The sequence below is a fragment of the Triturus cristatus genome, chromosome 12 (genome assembly GCF_964204655.1).
Source record: "Triturus cristatus chromosome 12, aTriCri1.1, whole genome shotgun sequence".
Lineage (NCBI taxonomy): Eukaryota > Metazoa > Chordata > Amphibia > Caudata > Salamandridae > Triturus > Triturus cristatus.
This window is the reverse complement of record NC_140595.1, coordinates 803,632,219-803,653,074: the sequence shown is the minus strand read 5'-3', so window position 1 is coordinate 803,653,074 and position 20,856 is coordinate 803,632,219. Positions and strand designations below refer to the sequence as shown.

Below are 20,856 nucleotides of genomic sequence, written 5' to 3'. Positions count from 1 at the left end.
TATTTACTTACATGTATACATATTGTCAAGGTAAGTAGGTGTAGAATTAAACATAGTAAATCTATTCTTACCTATATAATCTTACCTTCTGTGTACTTTTGGCCTTGATTTTTTTACTACGGTATACTGGTAACTCAATATTCCCTAATCGCTATTGCAGACTATAGTCATTGCAGCCTTATTGCAAATGATGCCATCGGTTTGAATTCTTCAGTTTTCCTGCTAGACATCACAGTCACGGATTGCGAATGTCTCCAGGGGAAGGGGAGAGAGGGTCTCTTCTGCCTATGTGGGATCATCCCACTATCTCTAAATTAAATTGCATTCATTTAGCGCTTCGTACCCCTGAGGAGGCATCGAAGTGGGCAGAACTCCCCACCACCCCTGGCTGCCAATGTTTGAATAAAGTGGCAAAATGGCTGTCAGATCCCAAAATGTGCCTCACAGCGGTAGGCGGAGTTTCCACCATAACTATAATATAGGTGGAACCCTTGCCTCCCCCCACCTATTATGGTAGCAGTTGAAAACATTGACTGCAAAAACATATTTTCAAAAATAGAATTTCCAAATCATAGACTACCAAGATAATGAACTATAAATCTGGTGCATGTGGGTGGGAGAATTGGAGTTTGACTTGAGGAGGCAATACCTATATTAAAAAAACTCAAGGCCAGGATGTTTGTGAACATTGTCTGTAGGCCAAAAAACAAAACCATCTACCCCTTGCCCTTGGGCAGAGAGGGATGGATGCAGGTGAGGTGCAAAAAAAAAAATCAGCAGCCCTGCCAAGGACCACGCATCAATCAATCAGCATTTGTAGAGTGTCGCACTGTCAGCCCTGGGGAGTTTCTGGACACTGGGGTGCAAAATTTTCATCATGCCAGCTAACCCTGTGACAGGTCTTGAGCAAACGGGTAGAAAAGGCAAAACAGAGGGCAGAAAAATGAGCGAGCAGAAAAGGCAAAACAGAGGGCAGAAAACTAGCAGAAAAAGCAAAACAGAGCAGAAAAATGAGCAGTAAAGGCAAAAAAGAGCAGGGGAGGCCAAAACAGAGAGTAGAAAAGCAAGCAGAAAAATGCCAAAATGAGGGCAGAAAGAGAGTAGAAAAAGGCAAAACAGAGGGCAGAAAAAAAAGCAGAAAAAGGCAAAACAGAGGGCAGAAAAACAAGCAGAAAAGGCAAAACAGGGCAAATCAGAGGGCAGGAAAGGCAAAATAGAGCAGAAGAAGCCAAAACAGAGGGCTCCAAATGAGCAGAAAATGCAAAACAGAAGACAGAAAAACAAACAGAGATGGCAAAACAAAGGGCAGAAAAACAATCAGGAAAGGCAAAACAAAAAACGAGCAGAGGAAGTACAAACAGAGGGCAGAAAAAGAAGAAGAAAGAGCAGAAGAGGGTAAAACAGAGGGAAGCAAAACAAGCAGAAAAGGCATAACGGAAGGTGAGAAAAACAAGCAGAGAGGCAAAACAGAGCAAGAAATGAGCAGAGAAGGCACAAACAGAGAGCAGCAGGTAGACAGGCAGCGGAGGGTAGCGGTCTGCGGGCAAGCTGGACAGGAGAACTGTTGCAGGGGGAATTGGCACAAGGATCTGCTAAATTGGGTTGCGCTCTGGCCTCCATTAAGTAGGTCCTGGGGAGAGGCTGGTGCACTGGGTGGCCGGAGGAGGGAAGTGGCCGGAGGAGGGAAGTGACCGGAGGAGGGAAGTGGCGGGAGGAGAGAAGTGGCGGGAGGAGGGGAAATGGCAGTAACTAATGAGCAGTAAAATGCAAACCAGAGGGCAGAAACATTTGCAGAAAAGGCAAAACAGGGCAGAAAAACAAGCAGTAAAGGCAAAACAGAGTAGAAGAGAGAAAAACAGAAGGCAGAAAAATGAGAAGGAAACGCAAAACAGAGGGCAGAAAAATTTGCAGAAAAGGCAAAACAGAGGGCAGAAAAACAAGCAGAAAAGTCAAAACGCAGCAAGAAACTAGCAGAGAAAGTACAGCGGGCAGAAAAACAAGAAGGAAGGCAAGAGAGAGCAGAAGAGGGCAAAACAGGGCAGAAAAGACAAAACGGGACAGAAAAACGAGCTGAAAAGGCAAAATAGAGGGCAGAAAAATGAGCAGGAAAGGCAAAACAGAGCAGAAGAGGGTGAAACAGAGAGCAGAAAAACGAGTAGAAAAGGTAAAACAGAGGGGCAGAGAAATGAGCCAAAAGGCAAAACAGAGGGCAGAAAAAGCCAAAACAGAGGGCAGAAAAATGACTAGAAGTGACACAATAGAGCAAGAAATGAGCAGAGGAGGCACAAACAGAGAGCAGCCGGTAGACAGACAGCAGAGGGTAGCGGACTGCGAGCAAGCTGGACATGAGAACTGTCGCAGGGTGAGCAGGCATGAGGACCTGCTCAATGGTGTTGTACTGCATCCTCCATTAAGTAGGGGTGAGGGGGGTGCTGGGTGGCGGGAGGAGGGCAATGACAGATGGTGGGATACGGTGGGAAGAGGGAAACAACAGAAAAAGACAAAGTAGAGGGCAGAAAAACAAGCAGAAATAGGTTAAACAGAGGGCAGAAAAACAAGCAGAAAAGGCAAAACAGAGGGCAGAAAAATGAGCAGGCAAAACAGAACAGAATAGGGCAAAACAGAGGGCAGAGAAATGAGCAGAAAAGGCAAAATGGAGACAAAACTGAGGGCAGAAAAATGAGCAGGCAATGCAAAACAGAACAGAATAGGGCAAAACCGAGGGCAGAGAAATGAGCAGAAAAGGCAAAATGGAGACAAAACTGAGGGCAGAAAAATGAGCAGGAAATGCAAAACAGAATAGGGCAAAACAGAGGGCAGAGAAATGAGCAGTAAGGCAAAACGTAGGGCAGGAAAATGAGCAGAAAAGGAAAACAGAGCAGGGGAGACACAAACAGAGGGCAGCAGGTAGAAAGGCAACAGGGGTAGCGGACTGTGGGCAAGTTGGTTAGGCAATCAATCAATCAATCAATCAACTTTATTTCACATTTGGATCAATGCATAAAAGGTATATAAAATCATAAATAATAGCCATCCAATAAAAGTCATAGTTTCATCCAAGCACGTTAGCCAATATGGGTTTGATAGGGACAACAATAGGGGTACAATTATATAGGTCATTAAAACTTTTAGCATACCCGGAGAGTCACAAACACAGACATACAAGCTCTTAAGGCGTGCCCCTTATGGGTTAATATTTACCTTTCTGCTCTTTAAAACAGCTATTAAGAAAGACGCGATCATAAAGCATATGTATGGTGTTTCGGGTAGTCGAAGAGTTTCAAGAGCCTGATTGTGCGAGCATTGACCCTGTTTTCTCAGTAATGGGATAATACATTTTTTCCTCTCAGCGTTATAAAATGAGCAGAAAATAGAAGATGCGAAATGGATTGGCTGGAAAAACCGTCGCAAGGATATAAAGACAACTGGTTTACCAAGTAAGCTGGATACTCAGCCATTAACTAAATATAATTCAGTCTAAATCTCACCAGTGTAAAACGGTGTCTGATGTTCGTAACAAATGAGAGATAAGATTGGTGCCCAGTTGCCACAGTTGGTGATGTTCGGTAGGTAATAACTGAGTTTTATTTTGCCAACAATCTTGAGTGCATTTGGCAATAAAAAGTTCTTTTAATCAGGATTTAGAAAAGGATATGCACTCGGATGGTGAGTTAAACAAAAACTCTAAGTTTAGCTTGCTAAAAGGCTGCTTTACATATGCTAGCAATGTAATCGAGGGAGCTCGGTCCAAAGATAAAATGTCCTTTAACACAATTTGATTTAAAGGGACCATTTCCCTTTTCCAGATCGAGAGCCAAGTTAAAAGGGGGGACATGTTTAAAATATCAGATATAAACGGGAAGCCTAGTTCCTTATGGACTAAAGTATTTGAGCATGAACTGGGGATGTCCAGTAGTCTCTTTAAAAATGTGTCCTATATAACTTGCAAGGAATCAACATGTGCTATACTCCAGATTGCTGCACCATAGGTCGCTATGAATAATGTTCTTGCAGAGTACATTTCTCACATTTCTTTGATTGGTTTGTTCCCTATTTTTATTGCAAACTTCAAAGGCCAGATATACTTTTGGTCATCTGGTTCACTCTATTTCTGGCCATTATAGCCCAATTTAGTTTTTTGCAAAGAGAATGCCCAAATACATAAAGTTATCCACTCTTTCCAAATTTCTACCATTTCTATGGAGTCGCATTAATTTACATCGGTTAGCCCACATATGCTTGGGTAAGTGTGCTTACAAATATGAGTAGTAAAATCTCCAACCCAAACAATGAATAACTGTCTAGGATGAGGAGAAAGCAGTGCCTCCATGGTGCGCCTCAATTCTTTAAACACTTCTGTTGGATTTATAAAATTATTGTTATAAAAATGTATTAGCAATAAGTCTGGCCTCCTCCATCCTCTGGCTACTTCAATATAAAATAAGCTGAACTATTTACACAATTTACCTTATCAAAAGGGATAGTGTTAGTAATGAGTGTTATTAAGCCCCCTTTTGCTCTACCTGAGTTTGAGGGAGCTGCTGGATTAAAAAAGGAATTGTAACCATTTAGGAAGATAGGCTTCTGTTCCCAAGTTTCCTGTAAGCAAATAATTCTGGCATTCTGCAACTCACTTTCCCATGCCATGCTACCTTTTTTTATTACAGAAGCCGGCTATATTCCTTGAGAAGACTAAAATCACTCCTTGATCAGGCTGGGGCAAAGGATCCCCCCTACGGACAACAAATAACATACTGGGTGGATCGTGTGTGTCAAGACTCGTGGTGACCGAGCCGCCGATCCCGTAAAAACCCCTAACCCGGGCTTGTGCTCTATGGTCGCAAGTATGTGATATACAAAATAGAGGTGATGGTTTAGAAGAGGGACTGAGTCAATCGCAGCTTTCGATGTCCTCTAGTAAGGCAAATCTATTTGCTAAAACTATATTATTATTATTAGCCAGCCGAGGGGTGCAAAATAAGTTATTATTTGCAGGGGGTCTTAAACTTTGAATGTTATTTTTAAGCATAGAGGGTGGTTTCTAGAAGAAGCCCAGCGGGACGATGAACATCTGGGACTGTAAGGAAGGTGCTATCGGTAATTGACATAACAGATCCTTCACCAACTAGCGGTTGTCCAAATTAAGGATGATGCTGTCATTTTCAATTGATTTTGGATCTGGGCCTACCCAAGGGATTCTTCTGGCCGTAATCAGGCGATCTTGTATTAGGTGGACTATATTAGTGGCTTGCGACAACCCGTGCCGAGCATTAGCCATGAAATGGGAAGGTAATTAATTTTGGGATGCTCTAATCAGTGGGACATTAACCCTAATTATCACAAAGGGCCACACCGCAGGTGGTAAATTCAGAGTGAAAGGGTTGCTACTCTTTTTGAGGTACTGCTCGCTGACTGTACTTTATTTGGTGCTGTGCACACGCTAGGAGTAATGCCTTCAGGACCAAACTGCTGCATGCTACTAATAGATCCAGGGGGAACCACATTCAACTGGGCCATCTTTTGTGGGATCTCTATATTCATGAGTTGAGTCCCAACTGTGCTTTGACTGTCTGCAGCTGAGTTTTTATTTTCTTGCCCCTGGGGCTGATTATGAGTAATAATACTATGACATTTTCTGGTGCTACCAAATTGCCCCCCCCCCCCCGGCTGTAACACAGTTTGTGTCAGTAGTTTGTTTGGCCACCAGATCAGCAGAAGTACGTTCACTAACGTCTAGTCGAGAAACGATCGGATCTATACGCTTTTTAACGTTCGCTTTGACATCCTGCCATTTCAAGGCCAATGTAGCATTATTCTGTAAGGGGGCTGGGGTGGTTGCGGCGTCTTGAGAAGAATTGCCCTTTTTTGTTTTTTTGGCAATGGTAGCTAGGGCAGGTTTTGGTGGCCCTCTTTTCCTTTTAGCAGTGAGGATGGCTACCTTGGATGATGACTGGTTTGCAGCAGAACAGACTGGTGTAGGCACAGTTGTTTGGGGGGATCGAAAACAATGGGCTGGTCAGCTGATAAGGGGGGAACAACCCGACCAGGTGAATGGAGAAGGTCATTTAAACACCCCCCGGCTCCCAATGACAGCCTCCTCTCTGCAATTGTAATTTCTTTGTCCAAAGCAGTTGTGGCTTTCGCCAAAAAATTATCTAATGAAGTAATCGTTACCTCTTCCGTAGCTGTCTGATTTGCCTTTTTCCTCCCTATTCTACTGAAGATGAATGGGGTTGACTTGTTAGAGGGAGGCCCAGCCTCCTCCGGGATCTGCAGGCTTGGATGGGCCCGCCCTTGGCCCAGGCTTTGCCCGGGTGTTTCACGGGCGTGTCCCTGTCAGTGGGAGCATAGCGCGCATATGAGGGCAAGTCCTCTGAAGCAGGGGATGTTGGGAGGTGAAGTCTCCCCAGCGGTGATAGTAGTTGCATGGCTCTCCCCAAGCAGAAACAAGCAGGCTGATGGCGGCTTACACTGCCGTGGGAATGTAGCGCGCTTATGAGCGTGAGTCCTATGAAGCTGTGGATGTTGGGAGATTAAGTCTCCTCAGCGTTGACAGTAGTGGCACGGCTCTCCCCAAGCAGAAACGAGCAGGCTGTTGGCGGCTTACCTGCATCAGACATTCGACTAACGCTTTATAGTGCTGGTGTCTGCAACACCGCACTAAAATGCATTAGTTGCACATTATAGCGCCGGGGACCATTCCAGGATGAGAGGCGCATGCTTAGTGAGGTATGGCCAGATTGAAATGAAATGAAAAGAATATTTGTAAAGCGCGGTAGCTACCCTGAGGCATCCTAGCGCTGCAGACAAATGCGGGCAAGGAGGTTGCTGGGGTCTATAAGGGTTTGTTGAAAAGGAAAGTATTTAGGAGTTTGCGGAAAGGCAGTAGGTTGGGCTCTGCTCGCAGATGGAGGGGAAGAGAGTTCCACAGTTTTGCTGAATTATAGGAAAAGGAGCGTCCACCGCACCTTGCTCTCTTGATTTGTGAGATACTTTTCTATCCAACGTGCTTAAACTAACATGCTCTTCCTGCCACTTGGCTATTGCTGCTGCCCGGAGCCTGCTCCCTGACAAAACTAATTGTCTCCCTCTCTCACAGAATCTGTATTACAACACCTTATATTCATCATAGAGAACCACACTGGCAAATGCTGTTGCTTACATTATACTGAAAATTAGAGGCAGGACTGGGCTTCAGTTCAATGAAGCCCAGCCTCGCCTGCCTCTGAGTCTCTCTGAGTGTCAAACCGTCCATGTGGTCTGCCTCTTTGACACCTTCACTGACTTACATAAAAAAACACACAACCTGATGAGTCTCTGCAGCACGGGATCCGGATTACGCCTTGCCTGTAAACAGCCACATACCTGGTCAAGACAGGTGTGTGAGGGTTCAAAGAATATATATACCCTTACAACGCATGTGAATACATGGCAATGCAATTACAACGCGGACGTTACAATGACCGTGTTGTTAGAACGCATACCATTACATCGCAAGTCATTACAACGACTTACTGTAGGTGGTGCGCTGCAATTAGGAATAGTATAATTTACTATTCCAACTCCAGCCTGCGCAACAGTAGGGAAGGTGTTGGATTCTAAATCCAACACCATTGCTCCCCCCACAGCAAGTCGTACTAATGACTTGCAATGTAATGGTATGCGTACAAACAACACGGTCATTGTAGCAACTGTGTTGTAATGGCATGCATTGCGGAGATAGCGTTGTAAATGCTGTTTCCCAGGACAAACTACCCCCACTCTTAGGCAAGGCGGGGTGGAAAACAAATACACCCTCCACCATTGACCAAAGATCCCCTTCCTTCTATGGCAAGGGTGGAGTGAAGAGCACTAGGTACCCTCTTGCCCTTCGGTAAAGCAAGCAATAGGAAAAAATAACTCACATCAGTAATCGATACGTCGAGAGTGGATATGTGTTTTAAGAAATCTTGTTGATTGATCAGAAGGAATGGGCATTGTTTCTAAATAAAAGATGAATTTGCAAGTGTGGGATGAGTTTTATTCCACTGAGGTGCTGTGAAGGATTAAAGAACTTGTGGGTAAAGGCTCCAAGATTTTGTAGCGATTCTGATGACTTATATGTATGAGGGTATTTGTATATGTGTCTGAAATTTATAATTTATATAATTGGATTAGTTTAATTTGCTTTCTAAAGTTTGAGGGGGTGTGCCATATCTAAGGCTCCTTTTTACACTGAAATACAGATGAACAATATTATTTTCCTTGTCTGTATTTGTTAGAAGAATTGAAAAAAAACAGGTAAGTGTGCCTTGATACCTCCGACACTGACATTAACCCTGGGCACTGCATGTGAGGAGACCCCTCAAGTACCAGCTCCTTGCAGGCCATCACTTGGTGTCCTACAGAGTAACAGAGGTAAACCAAGGAAGTGTGGGAGCCTTGTTACCTCCGGCAGTGACATTAACTCTGGACACTTGATGTGATGTGAGAAGACCCCTCGAGTACCAGTTCCTGCAGACCATCACTCTGTGTCTGACAGAGTAACAGGTGAAACAGGGAAGCATGGGAGCCTTGTTACCTCTCGCACTAAAATGAACACTGGACACTGTATGCAAAGGTGACCCCTTGGCTACCAGCTCCTGCAGACTATCACTGTGTGTCTGGCAGAGTAACAAAGATGAACCCCGAGAGTGTGGGGGCCTCATTACACTCTGCTCAACGACAAAGGTTTTATCCCTCCACCATGCCTGCCCTATGCAGCCTTCACCTTTTGTGTTGTGCCCAGATTGCTCAGTCCCCAGAGGGCGCCACAGACCTGGAACCCCTGGATCCACGGTTCACACCTGAACTTCGCACGCTGCGCACCCCTAATACTTCATCTCGACATAAGGACCCCGACCATGTGCGTCCGACTGAAGAAAGGTAAGCTGTGGATTCATTCAGGAGCTACAGGCACTGAACATGTAAGACTGAAAGAGATGCTGTCAAGACATTCCACGACCCTGAGCAGGTCCGGACTGGGAACTGAAAGCTGCCCTGGCAAAATTCGGCAGACCGGCCCCCGTCCGGCGCGTAGCGAGCGAGCGCAGCGAGCGAGCCCGACTTCTACTAGGGGTGTTTGGGGGGGGTTCTCCCCCCAAGAAAATTTTGGAAAACAACCGACCAAAATGGTGAATTTTACAGCACATTTTTCATTACATATTCAATTGTATCAACTTTCAAAGCACAGTAAATAGTAGATGATGACCTTCAAGAGCACCAGGTTACCCACCCAGTCATATGTACCCATAGACATTCTTTCAGAGAGCACCAAAAATAGGTACAAGTAGTAAATCAGAGAGAAGTAAAAGTGAGACCAGCCCCTACATGGTGTGTAGCGAGCAAGCACAGTGAGCAACCACTACTAGGGGGAGTTTGGAGGGTTGAACTTGTCCCCCCCCAAGAAATTTGGGAGACAGAAAAAGCCAAAAGAAAAAGCATTTTTCAACACATTTTTCATTATATATTAGATTGTATTAACTTTTAAAGCATAGTAAATGACTACCTTAAGGAGCGCCAAGATACATAGTCATAAATCACAGACATTCCTACAGAGAACACTAAAAAATGAAATGTCGAGCACGAAACATGAATTTAAATATAACCAATTTATTCTTCATATAAAATAGCATAAAGACATTTAAAAACGCACTTAACTTCAAACAATTGTGCAAAGGTTCAGAGTAAATAGTGTACAAGACAATGTGCAAACATTAAATGATTTTTCTATCCTGAGTTTTGTAAACAGTGCTAAAATAAAGCATCTTATATAAAAGTGCAACACTGCACAACATTATGATTGTGTGCATATTGACATTGTAAACAGTTAACATGACCTGCCTGTAGTAGCAAATCCTTAATATGAAACACTGTAAAAACATAATAACGTACTTCTTCTCAAACAAGTGATATATTCAATTGCACTTTGTATTAATTTGTGTCAAGAGGATGTTTCACAGATGAGATGTGGGAGCAAGTCCCCAAGCAACCACCCATGGGTTTTGATGTTACCTACTAACAAAGGTAGACCTAGATTTAAGACAAGCATAGGATTTTGTAGTGGATGTATATTACTTGTTGTTTCAGTGCAAAACCTATGCTAAACGTAATGCTCACAGCCTTTCACCATGGTACAAAGGTGTGTGCGTGGTGCAAAGCAGGCTCAAAGAGAGCCAACGCAAGGAGGTCAACTCTGGTTATTGCACTGCGATGTTTAATATTTATAAATGGCCCTCGAAATGTTGACGGTAATGTGCAAAAGTCAAATGCTTTTCATGTCTAGAGTGCAACCGTCAAAGAAAATATATTTTTTAAGTGCTCAGCTAAGAAATGTGGTAACTTAAGCTCACATTTTAAAGTGTTAACATGCCTTGCATCAATTTGCTTTTGGAGGCAAAAAGATCAATGATTTTCTCATTGCTAATTCGCATTAAAGCATCTTTTTCCACAGACATAAGCATAAAGGCTTCCAAACGTGACTTAGAGAGAGAATTACGCAGCCCATTCAAGATGTACTTGAGCTTCGAAAAAGATCTTTCACAAGCACCTGAGAGGAGGAAAGAGTCAATGCCAACTTATAGGCATTAAAGAGAGAAGAGTAGGCTTTACTGTACAGGTTATAACGCAATAATAAACTATAGCAGCAAGCAATACATCCCACATCTAATGCATGGGGCTTGGTTATATGGTATACAGAAACTGTTGAGATGTATGCCTCAAACATGCTTTGCACAATTTCATTTCCTAAACAGGGAATCCCACAGATTCAGGCAGCTATAATGTGGTAAATAGAGGATCACCCATTCTCTTGCAGACACATGTTATGAATTTCAAACATGTAACTAATTCCAACTCAAGAAATCTCAATAATTGGCTCCTTTTCAGTCATGTACGTTTTCATTGGGAAGTATTATCATTAACACTAAAATTATTTTTTGGGGTATCAGCATTAATAATGATGTCAGTGCCTTCTGTTTGGTTCTTTCCATCAGTCTATCTGCACATGCCTGGCGTCCACAAAAGTATCAACATAGCCTGAAATTATTTTTCTGAGCGCTTCTCAGAATTTGTTGAGAGACGGCACATGGTCGTGTGAGATCGCATGGGAGTGGTGGTGTCCAAGACAGAGTGAGAGGCCTCTCTCCAGTGCAGTTGTAAGAAATAGCATATTAAAGTTTCGGATCATGTGTCACGAATAGACTGCACAATGTTGAGTGATCATAACTCTTCAAGAGAGTGTTTCCTAGGACAGACTCAGAGAAACTGGACAGAAAATAAAATCTCAACAGAAGGAGAAACTGCTTCATTGAACAGAGTCAGACTGAGGCATGGTGTAAAACAGAATAAGATCACAACTGAAGAATAGAGTCCACTCCCTAGGACATGCTGAGAGATAGCACAGTACAGAGTGAAATTACAACCTGCAGATTACTTCCTGGGTAGGTGTAAAAGAGATTGAAATTGCATACATTGCTGCCCAGGACTCTTTAAGGGACCGTACTGTGATGATCACAACACCCTTCGGGCCACTCTTGATTTTTCAACAAAAAGTGCTATGCGTGTTAGGCTTTTTTTTTTTTAAGACCGTTTCAACGTCAACTTTACAGAATAAAAACTACATTCTGATTTTTTTATTTTGTACGTTGTCACACATTAAGCATGTGAAGTCACACATGAGCACAAAGGCCACTGAGCCCAGACAGTGTGGAAGTGTCACACATAAGCACCTAGGCACTGACCCAGGCCTGGTGGTCACACCAGGCCAGTAAGCATGCAAACGTCACACATAAGCACCCAGGCCAGTAAGCATGGAAGTGTCACACATGAGCCTCCAGGTCACGGAGGCCAGAAACTATGGAAATAGCGCACATAAGCACCCAGGCCAGAAAGCATGGAAACGTCACACATAAGCACCAAGGCTGCCAGAAGGCATGGAAATGTCTCAAATGGCACCCTGGCTAGAAAGCATGAAAAATTAACACAAAGACCCTGGCATGACACATGTGACAGTTGAGACCCGGAGGTATCATAGTGCTTTACATGAGGAATATCACTTGAGTGGGTGGCACAATAAGTGTTGCAAGCCCACTAGCAGCATTTAATGTACAGTCCCTATGTATATGCAGAACCACATTTCTAGGGACTTACAAGTAAATTAAATTTGCCAATTCGGTGTCAGCCAATTTTACCAAGTTTGAAAGGAAAGAGCGCAAGCACTTTAGTACTGGTTAGCGGACGGTGGTAAAGTGCACTGAGCCCTAAGAGCCAACAAAATTAGCCTTTTCTGATGTAATAAAGCAGATCAAACCGGATTTTAATTTGGAGGAATCTGAGGCCAACAAGGACATATCTAACCATGTCTCAGCAGTCAGTATGAACAATATGTATCTAAAAACATTTTACATGTGCTAATGGCGCTGGGACTTTTTCTGTAGCTTCTCATTTTACGCCCAGCTGTTTCAACGCCTACAACGTGCACATCTATAATTCACATGCAAACAGTGAACGGTCATTGGGGTGTGGGCGACATGCCGGAAGATATCGACTGGCTTCACAAGCTGTACCACACCCTGATCATGGAGAAGATCTCAGCTACAGTAAACCACCAGCCGCAACAGTTTGAGAAGCAGTGGAGCCCCTGCTTGAATTTTCTCACAAATGCATTTTGAGAACTCTTGCCCGAAATATCTACGAGTGCTGCACCTCACAGACCTGGGTTACTGTGCAATGGTGTACATGGACCTGCTCCTAAAGGGCAAAATGGATCCTTTATCAAGCTTATGAGTGAACAGGACGTTTTTCTCGTTATCTCCTCCTACTTTCTCCCCCAAATTTCCATTATTCCCCCCTTTCCTTTCCCTCCTCTCTAGCATTTCCTGGCGTCACTGGGGATTTCGACATATGACACTGGCCTTGTAACCATAACATACAATTATCTCCTTTATCAGTACAATTTAGTGATCTTGTGCTGTGGAGGGGGGGGGGAGGTCACAGTGGTGGGCATTTAGTGTGGTATGGTAAATCTGGTCCCATTCTCAACAGATCAGTATTACAATTATTCAGAGATAGCAACGAGATTGTTGAGCAGGCAATGCAATGCAAACTGTAATGGGAATGTTTTGAAAAGTTAGGTAGAAACTACAATGCGGAAGGCCGGTGTTATTTCTACGAGACTGCGTGTTTTCTGCTACTGTACGGTACCTGTGCCAATCAATGCCTCTTAAGTGATGAATGTGATCTGGCCTCAGGCTCTCCTCCTTACTGCAGCATGATGTTCTATTATCATTTTGCAGTGGCAGGCCAAATGGAGTGAGTCAGTGTAAAATTGCTATAAATTTCGCGTATTTGTGTGATTACATATTTGATTGCTGGCCTCAGCGAGGTAGCAGTACTTGTGAGATAAAGAAAACAGCGCGGAAATAGAAGCCACTGTTTCGGGGGAGGTCGCATATTATCTTGTTGAATCAATGCGCTGCTTCAGAATGTACAACCGCATAAAAAGCTGCACCGTATAGAAGTGCGCGATCCCGGCTACTTGGAGAAGTGTTCAATAGCAATTGGTTTCATCATGACAAAGAAGTAATACCTTTCCTGGAAAGGTATTACTTCTTTCCTCCCCTTCAACACTGAAGCGAACAATTTTGGCTTTAACTTGCTGGTATAGTCACGCCCTGCCCCCCCAAACCTCCCTCACTGCACCCACCAGCACGTCGCCACCTCCCTGAGTGTGTGTCTGTTTATGTGCGCCAGGGTCAGGAGGGAGAGTGTTGTTTGGCACATGGCTGCCAAGTGCTAACTCGCTAGCCAAGCGGAAGTAATTGGGGCTGTTTCGGTTTCCTCACACAGCAAAAGACCAGGTCCTAGCAGCAGGAGGCAACTTTCAAAATAGGCATTAGCACTGAACACGCAAGTGCGCATTTTACCAGCGCAAACTCCTTTCTTGTGAAATCGGCCTGAAATCCGGAAAATTAAACAAAATATAGGTCATGATTCATGAACCAACTGAGCCAGCGCTTAGGGAACGCACCGAGGGCGACCTTCAACAGATGGAACTGATCAAGGGTACAAAGGCCCATTAGAGGTCAAAAGTTACATTGAAGAAGATGGTAGCAGCGCTAAGCCCTTTACTCTATAACCTGCACCATAAGATGTTAAATTACAATCCTATATCAGAATCGCGATTGATCCTGGAGCCCATAAGACACTTTTTGTAGGCTAGCTTCAAATTCTGTTTGCATTAGTTGGTGAAAACTTTATTAATAAGAAAGTGCACGAGGGGCACACATGAGCAACAGTATGCAGGAGCATGAATAGTGTCAAAAACCGAGCGCTCTACGTGCCCATGTGTTTCTTGCACCGACTGTGCCGCAATGCTTTGGAGAAGAAGGATAGTCCCAATGTGGTTAGAAAGTGTTGGACCTATCAGTGAACAATCTTGGTATTTCTTTTTTAAAGTCATAACACAATCTTGTTTGTGTCTTTATATGTGTTTGTAGGGTTTTCAGTTTCTAAACCTACATAACTCCCCGCTCCCCCAACATTAACATTTGATTGTTACACCTCCCTACCCGCTGATGGTCAGGCCCTTGAATTTTAGATTGGACTTCTCAGTGAGCTTGCAGGAAGGTCCAGTCCATGGAGACCCAGAGGTAAAAGGCAGTACTTGTTAGAAGGATTGGTGAGTTGCCCCTAGAAACCCAACTTAACTTCCAGGCCCAGTGAGACGACCCCTGTTCTGTAACAGTGCAGTCACCTGTGAGAGGTGCAGTATTAACCCTGGACAGATATTCCTAGCCTAGAAAATTGTATGGAGCCCCATCTGTAAATGCCACTTCTGTATTTGAATGTTTTATCACATTTTATGCACTGCCTTGCAAGCAACGTTTTACTAGTGGTATCTTCCATGGAGTAGGGTGGTGCGAACCTAGTATCCTATATCCATCGATTGCCATGGTATCGTCCAATAATGCAAGACTCTGAGCCAGTATGTGTTTTCAGTTCATATCAGGACTCTAACTGTGACACTATATACGTATTGAGGACAAGATGCTGGTTTGAATGGTTGGTGAATTGGCACAATAACCAATGAGAAGGATGTCTGGTGGTCCTCATGCAGGAAATACAAGAAGAAGACACAATAATCTTTGTCAGGGTTTTAGTTTAAAAAGGTTTTTTTAAATGACTTTAGTGCCATCTATTCTCTGTCTCATCTTCACCCCACCACCATGGTTAATGTTTCCACCATCTGTTTAAGTTCTTATGCATCCAACAAAAAGTATTTCTGGTTGAAATGTGTACAAACAAAAATAAATATACACTAAGTAATTCATGGAAGTATTGCTGGGAACCTTTCTCACAGTAATTCTGATTCTTGGTTCAGAGTCCTCTACAATATTTGGTCACTGGAGATCAACTGTTCAGGTGCAAATATAAAAAACATCAACAACTTTCATCATTAACCATCCTCACCTTTCTCTTCTTTTCGGCAGGTGATGACGATGAGTATGTGAACCCCCTCGGCTTGGTAAAATACCTGAAGGAGACGGTGAATGTCTCCGCAGCAGTCCACGGCTACATCCACAAAGGATCCGACACTGAACGATATGGAAAGTACAAAATCACGGAGGCTATGTACCCTAGCGGCAAATACCCAATGTACCCAGCTGGTGGTGGGTACATCATACCAGGGACCTTCATCCCTGCCTTATACCATGCCTCCACTTGGATGCCCATCTTTCCGCTGGATGATGTCTACTTTGGCTTCCTGGGCTTGGCAGCTGGTTTGACGTATCGGCATGACTTCCGCTTCTGCGTCCAAGGCATGCGACACTTGTGGCACAGCAGATGTGCCTTCAAGGAGGCGCTGGTCGTCCATGGCCTCAATCCAGAAGAGCTGATTAACATCTGGGAGGATGTCCAGAAAGAAGAGCCCTGCGACCCAAGGCCCTTCTGGATCACTGTACTTCTGATCTTTGCTCTTTTAATCATGAGCCTCTTCTTATTGGCAAAGTTTTCAGGCCCTTCTGTGAGACGTTTAAACAAAAGCTAAAAAACATGATGGTGCCTTTACATGGCCCTCTGGGACAAGTCAGGGATGCTCTCTTATTTTTAGCATCTGGCATCCGCGCTTTCACTGGGCTCGATTAGACTAGGAAGGGCTATGACTGTCTCTTCTAGGTGTGTTTGGGGGTTCAGGGAACTAGTAATGGAACGTGGATTGATGAACAGTAAAGCTTATGGGTTCCTCTGCTTTTATGTGAGGTTACCTTTCAGACACTTCCACTAATTTGTCTGTCCAAGCTGGACCATCAGTGACAGTGTGGGTAAGACACTATTTCTTCTGTTGACAGAGTAAAGGTAACCTGATGAAGTCGTTCAGCAATATGAGTTCAAAACTGCACCTTAAATCGCATACTGGCTGCAAATGCCAAACAGAAGAATGAGCTGGATATCAATGTAAAAACAAACACAGACTTTTTATTGTGTCACAAGGACAAATCACAAGACTGATAGAACGGTCCATTCTGGAAAGACCATGGTCAATCAACAGGCTGGACAGGTCACATTGAGGTGGGGTGTAAACCTTCCGTGCTGGAGGTCAGATATGTGTAAGCAACTAGAAACCTCTTCCACTCCTACCTCAACAACACACTGCTCTACTTCCATGTCATCAACGCACACAACCAATCATAAGCTCTCGAAGCCCTTGATTGAGGCATGGATGACCACAGTTTTCCTCAGACTCACCTACTCCAAAGTGCAACTGTTGTTCTGTTTGCAGTTGTCCCATCACTTTCACTGACCTCCTTGAGAGCAAAGCCAGCCAGCTGAAGATCCAGAGCCTGGAGGAACCCTCATATCAGCTTCACCCTTGATACTTAGCTGACTTCTTATTTCCCTGTGTTCAGTCTCATTATCTCTGTCTTCTCTGTGACATGAACCCTTTCAGCCCCCAGAAGATAAATCAACATAATTCAAAACATCTTTAGGACTTCTGGCTCAACCACCATAAGTATCTCTACTGGGACTGACCAAATACCAGAGGCCAAATGTATCAAACTTTGATGCTGGCAATATAGCAGGATAATGTTCTGCCTCTAATGGAGAGGACAGGAATTTGCCATATTTTCTGTGATATGGTGCATTCCTGCACTTTCCTTGTGCTGGCACACTTGTGGCTGCCTAGCTTCAATGCAGACACCCTATTGCCATGATGCAAGGGTGCCAGTGTTGTGGGCAGGATTGTTTTTGTGAAGGAAGGGACACCTTCCTACACAAAACAATACTTAGAGGCATTTTCCTCTTTCTAAGTGTGCTGCAGATTACAGCACACTTTAAAAGAGGAAAATATAATTTCTCCTTGCTGCGCCTCTACCAGGAAGGCGTTACAGTTTGAACACATTCCCAAGTTTACCAGTCCAAGTAAATCTGGGAATGCACCAAAATACATGGTGGGTGTGTGGGAACACCCATGCTCCACCCCAGGTAGCACCATCCCGGGGTGTAGCAACTCAAGGCACTTACGCTGCCTTGGTTTACTCCAGATTTACAGAGCCACAGAAGGCCACACAAGGTGGTCTTGTGTGGCTTGGTAAATCTGACTTAAGGATTGAGTTGCCCTTGCTACAGCATGGGCAACACAATCCTCTGATAAATCCTGGCCTAGACCTCCTGCGTGCATCATGCCCTGGGAAACAATCATAATTCCAAAAGGCCTGTGATTCTTTGACGGTGTTGAGTGCATACAATTGCATGTTATGTGGAAGCTTTAACCTCGCTTGTTTTCTACAGAAACCTAGCGAAATTGTGATAATCTATTTTTAAACTTCTTACGTCTAAAGGCTGTTTCCACAGTCAATCTGAAAAAACTACAAATGAAAATTCCTTTTGCACTTCAAAGGCCCGTTCTTGAATTACCTATAGTTATATCAGTTCAGTTCCTGGACCCTATAATCCAAAAGATTTATCAACTTTGTTCTAGTATGCTTAGCATGTGGTGATCAGTGTGCGAGGACTCTTTGACCCATTATGGTGAGGTTTTGAGAGTAATCTTGTAGAACATGGGTCCTTATTAGTGTCTCAACATAATAAATAGCCCTGGCAGTGACCTCTTTGGCCTCTGGAATGCCTCTTAATCTCAAATTGCTGCTCCTAGAGTGATTTTAAACTCTTCCTATGTATTCCAAAGATATACCAGCTCCATATCAAATTGTCCAGCTTGATGTGCAAATGTAGATATTTTACCTCCACAGTCTGATGTTCCTTGCTCCATTTCCTCCACCTTGTCCATTATCCGGGGCATTTTATGATCCATCTTATCTGGAGCTCCTTAGCCTGGCCAGCAATATCTGTCTGGTGCTTCTTTATTTGCTTGATCTCACCCACAAATATCTTCCAAAATCGTGATCAGCTTCTCATCTGTAATCCTGCATCCTTAAATGATGGCTGTCTGTAGATGTCCTGATCACTCTTCTCCATTGAATGCAGCCTTAAATCTCCACATGCAAAGTCAGAGGAGGTGTGGGTATCAAAGCTGCCTCATCCCTCGTTAAGAGAGGCACTTGTGCAACCAATTCCACTTCCAACTCTTTTTGCATATTTTTAGGATATTGGATCAAGTATTGGAACTGAGAAAATACATGGTTTGAAGTTTTGGGGTGCTCAACCCTAGCAGTTTGGCCAGTTTTAATTTGTGGAATAGTAGCCTGTGTGTTTATGACATGTGGTTCAGAATGACGGATGTCTTCATTTGAGGAGCTGCTGGCTTCTGATTCGCGTATGCCCTTTGTCTCACATTCAATAACATCTCCAATTTCAGAGTCACATCAACCACACCTGACACTCCTTTACTCTGCCCCATACGGCTTCAGCTAGGCTCAACATCCTTGTGGAGAGCTAGGACATTGATGTTGGCCTCTGCTGACTGTAGCTGTGGAGCTCTATAGTGTGTGTTATTGTTCTGATCTGGTACTCAATGCAGTTAGCCTATTGTGCTTTGAAGGTGGAGTGGCCTTTGCCCAGACTTGCTGACGTCACTCATTGTGCAGGTATACTCTGCAGCTCTCGTACGACATGTGCTGCAAGGAGCCGATGGCTTCTTTCAATGACAATCATCCAATAACAAAGGCAGTGTGTTTCACTGGGTCACAATGAGCTGACTCAGCAGGGTCTTAATGCCCTCCAGGAGGTCCTTGCAAAGAACTTCCTATCACACCGCCACCCAATAATGAATTTCACTTTATTGCTTTGAGAGGCTGCAAGACGGCAAACCACAATACTCTGTAGAGATGGGCTCGCTGATATTGTAATATCATTTTGCTTGAACGAGGGGAGCCTCCATCTTTCTAGACTCTTTGTTCTGTTAGATGCATATGTGGTGCTGCTGTGTGGTGGTCTATGAGAGAAGGAGTCCAAGTTCCGCTCTGCCCTGAAAAAGTGGGGTTTCCCCCAAAACACGAGTTGGCTGCTTACAGTGAAACTGGATGCCAATATTAATATAGACGGATTACATCAAAATAGATGGCTGTCATGGCAACAAAAACAGTGTGTCATGTGATAACCAACACAAATATCATAAGTTGGTTGATGCAATAGAACCACTTTAGTTGGGTTGGGGGTCTAAAACTTGTGAATTGAAATGGTTCATATGTACTGTGTATGTGATCAAATATATGGAATAAATTATTTTTATGACATTCATTGAGGTTAAAGACTGTTCTGATATTTGCCTTAATCACTGTTTGCACCGTATCCTCCCAGTTTCGATGAGATGACCACAAAGCCAGTTTGTTTTACTGGGACACTATAAGCTGAATCCGCAGTGGTTTAATGTTGTTAAATAGTTTCACCGAAAAGAGTCTCTGTAAAGATTCTACACCAGGGGTCCCAATCTGTGCGCCAGGCGCGTCATTAACATGAGCCAGGGGCGTCGCGAGCAGATGTGCACATTCCAATCCTCTGAGTTGAAGGTAAAGGGTTGTCTACACTCTACAGTCTTTTGATGGTATTCAATATCCCAGTGCTAAGTCTGAGAAAAATCCCGCTAGCAAAATGACCTCTCCCACAAAGGTACTTTGGAGACCTGATGTTGCGCCAGAGGATTCTACTATGGATTTTGAAGCTTCTGCCAGGAATCACAACGTTTTCATTTCCCTTAACTTCTAATCCAGGCTCAGTATTTTACAGCTGCATCTGCAAGGACGACGCAACTGGTGTTCTTTCACTAGGTGGCGCTCAATCGCCACTCTTCTGAGTGCTGCTGCTTTACCATGTACATCACTTCTCTCTGCACTGCAGCACGGGCGAGACTCGTCTGCTGGTGAAGTAGTGTCAGTGAACAGGAGATCTTACGAACTAGACACTTTGTAAACCTATCCTTCAAAAACAGCACTGTTGGTTCCTTGGAAAACAGCACTGTTGGTTCCTTGGATTGAATACAACTGCTCATACTTATATGAAGAATGACAATCAAGGACAGCAGTCCAGGATAACACAGGGTGTCAGCTGCGGAGCCAGGCCTCACACCCTTGAAATCCCAAAGCAGACCTCGCAGCTGGGCGAGATATAAAATACCACGAGCGGGCTTTATTTGCACACACCTGAGCATGGCCGCGGTCAGATGCATGCCCCTACCCAGGAGGAAGAGACAGTCTGCCTTCCCACCAGACACTATCTGGCGTGTCCCCCATTGTGCAGCTCACGCCTTTGACTTGCCAATGCTCTGGCACCAGGCAGCTGCCTTAGAACGGGTCCAACACTTGGATAGTGGAGTGTACTGTTTTACTCACCCCGCCTGTCCTTGATATGTTCGCCATTGGAGGTCCTGCCTCCTGGCGC

General features: G+C 44.1%; 1 protein-coding gene across 1 annotated transcript in view; it reads left to right on the top strand.

Annotated features, from left to right (window-relative positions):
* LOC146782906 (N-acetyllactosaminide beta-1,3-N-acetylglucosaminyltransferase 2-like) overlaps positions 1 to 19,719 on the top strand; it is an 85,879-nt gene extending 66,160 nt beyond the window's left edge. Inside the window, exon 3 of the mRNA XM_085640038.1 lies at positions 15,510 to 19,719. Coding sequence (XP_085496164.1) covers positions 15,510 to 16,069 — 560 coding nt within the window. The 3' untranslated portion in view covers positions 16,070 to 19,719. The remainder of the gene's footprint in view (positions 1 to 15,509) is intronic.
* Positions 19,720 to 20,856: the final 1,137 nt, after the last annotated feature.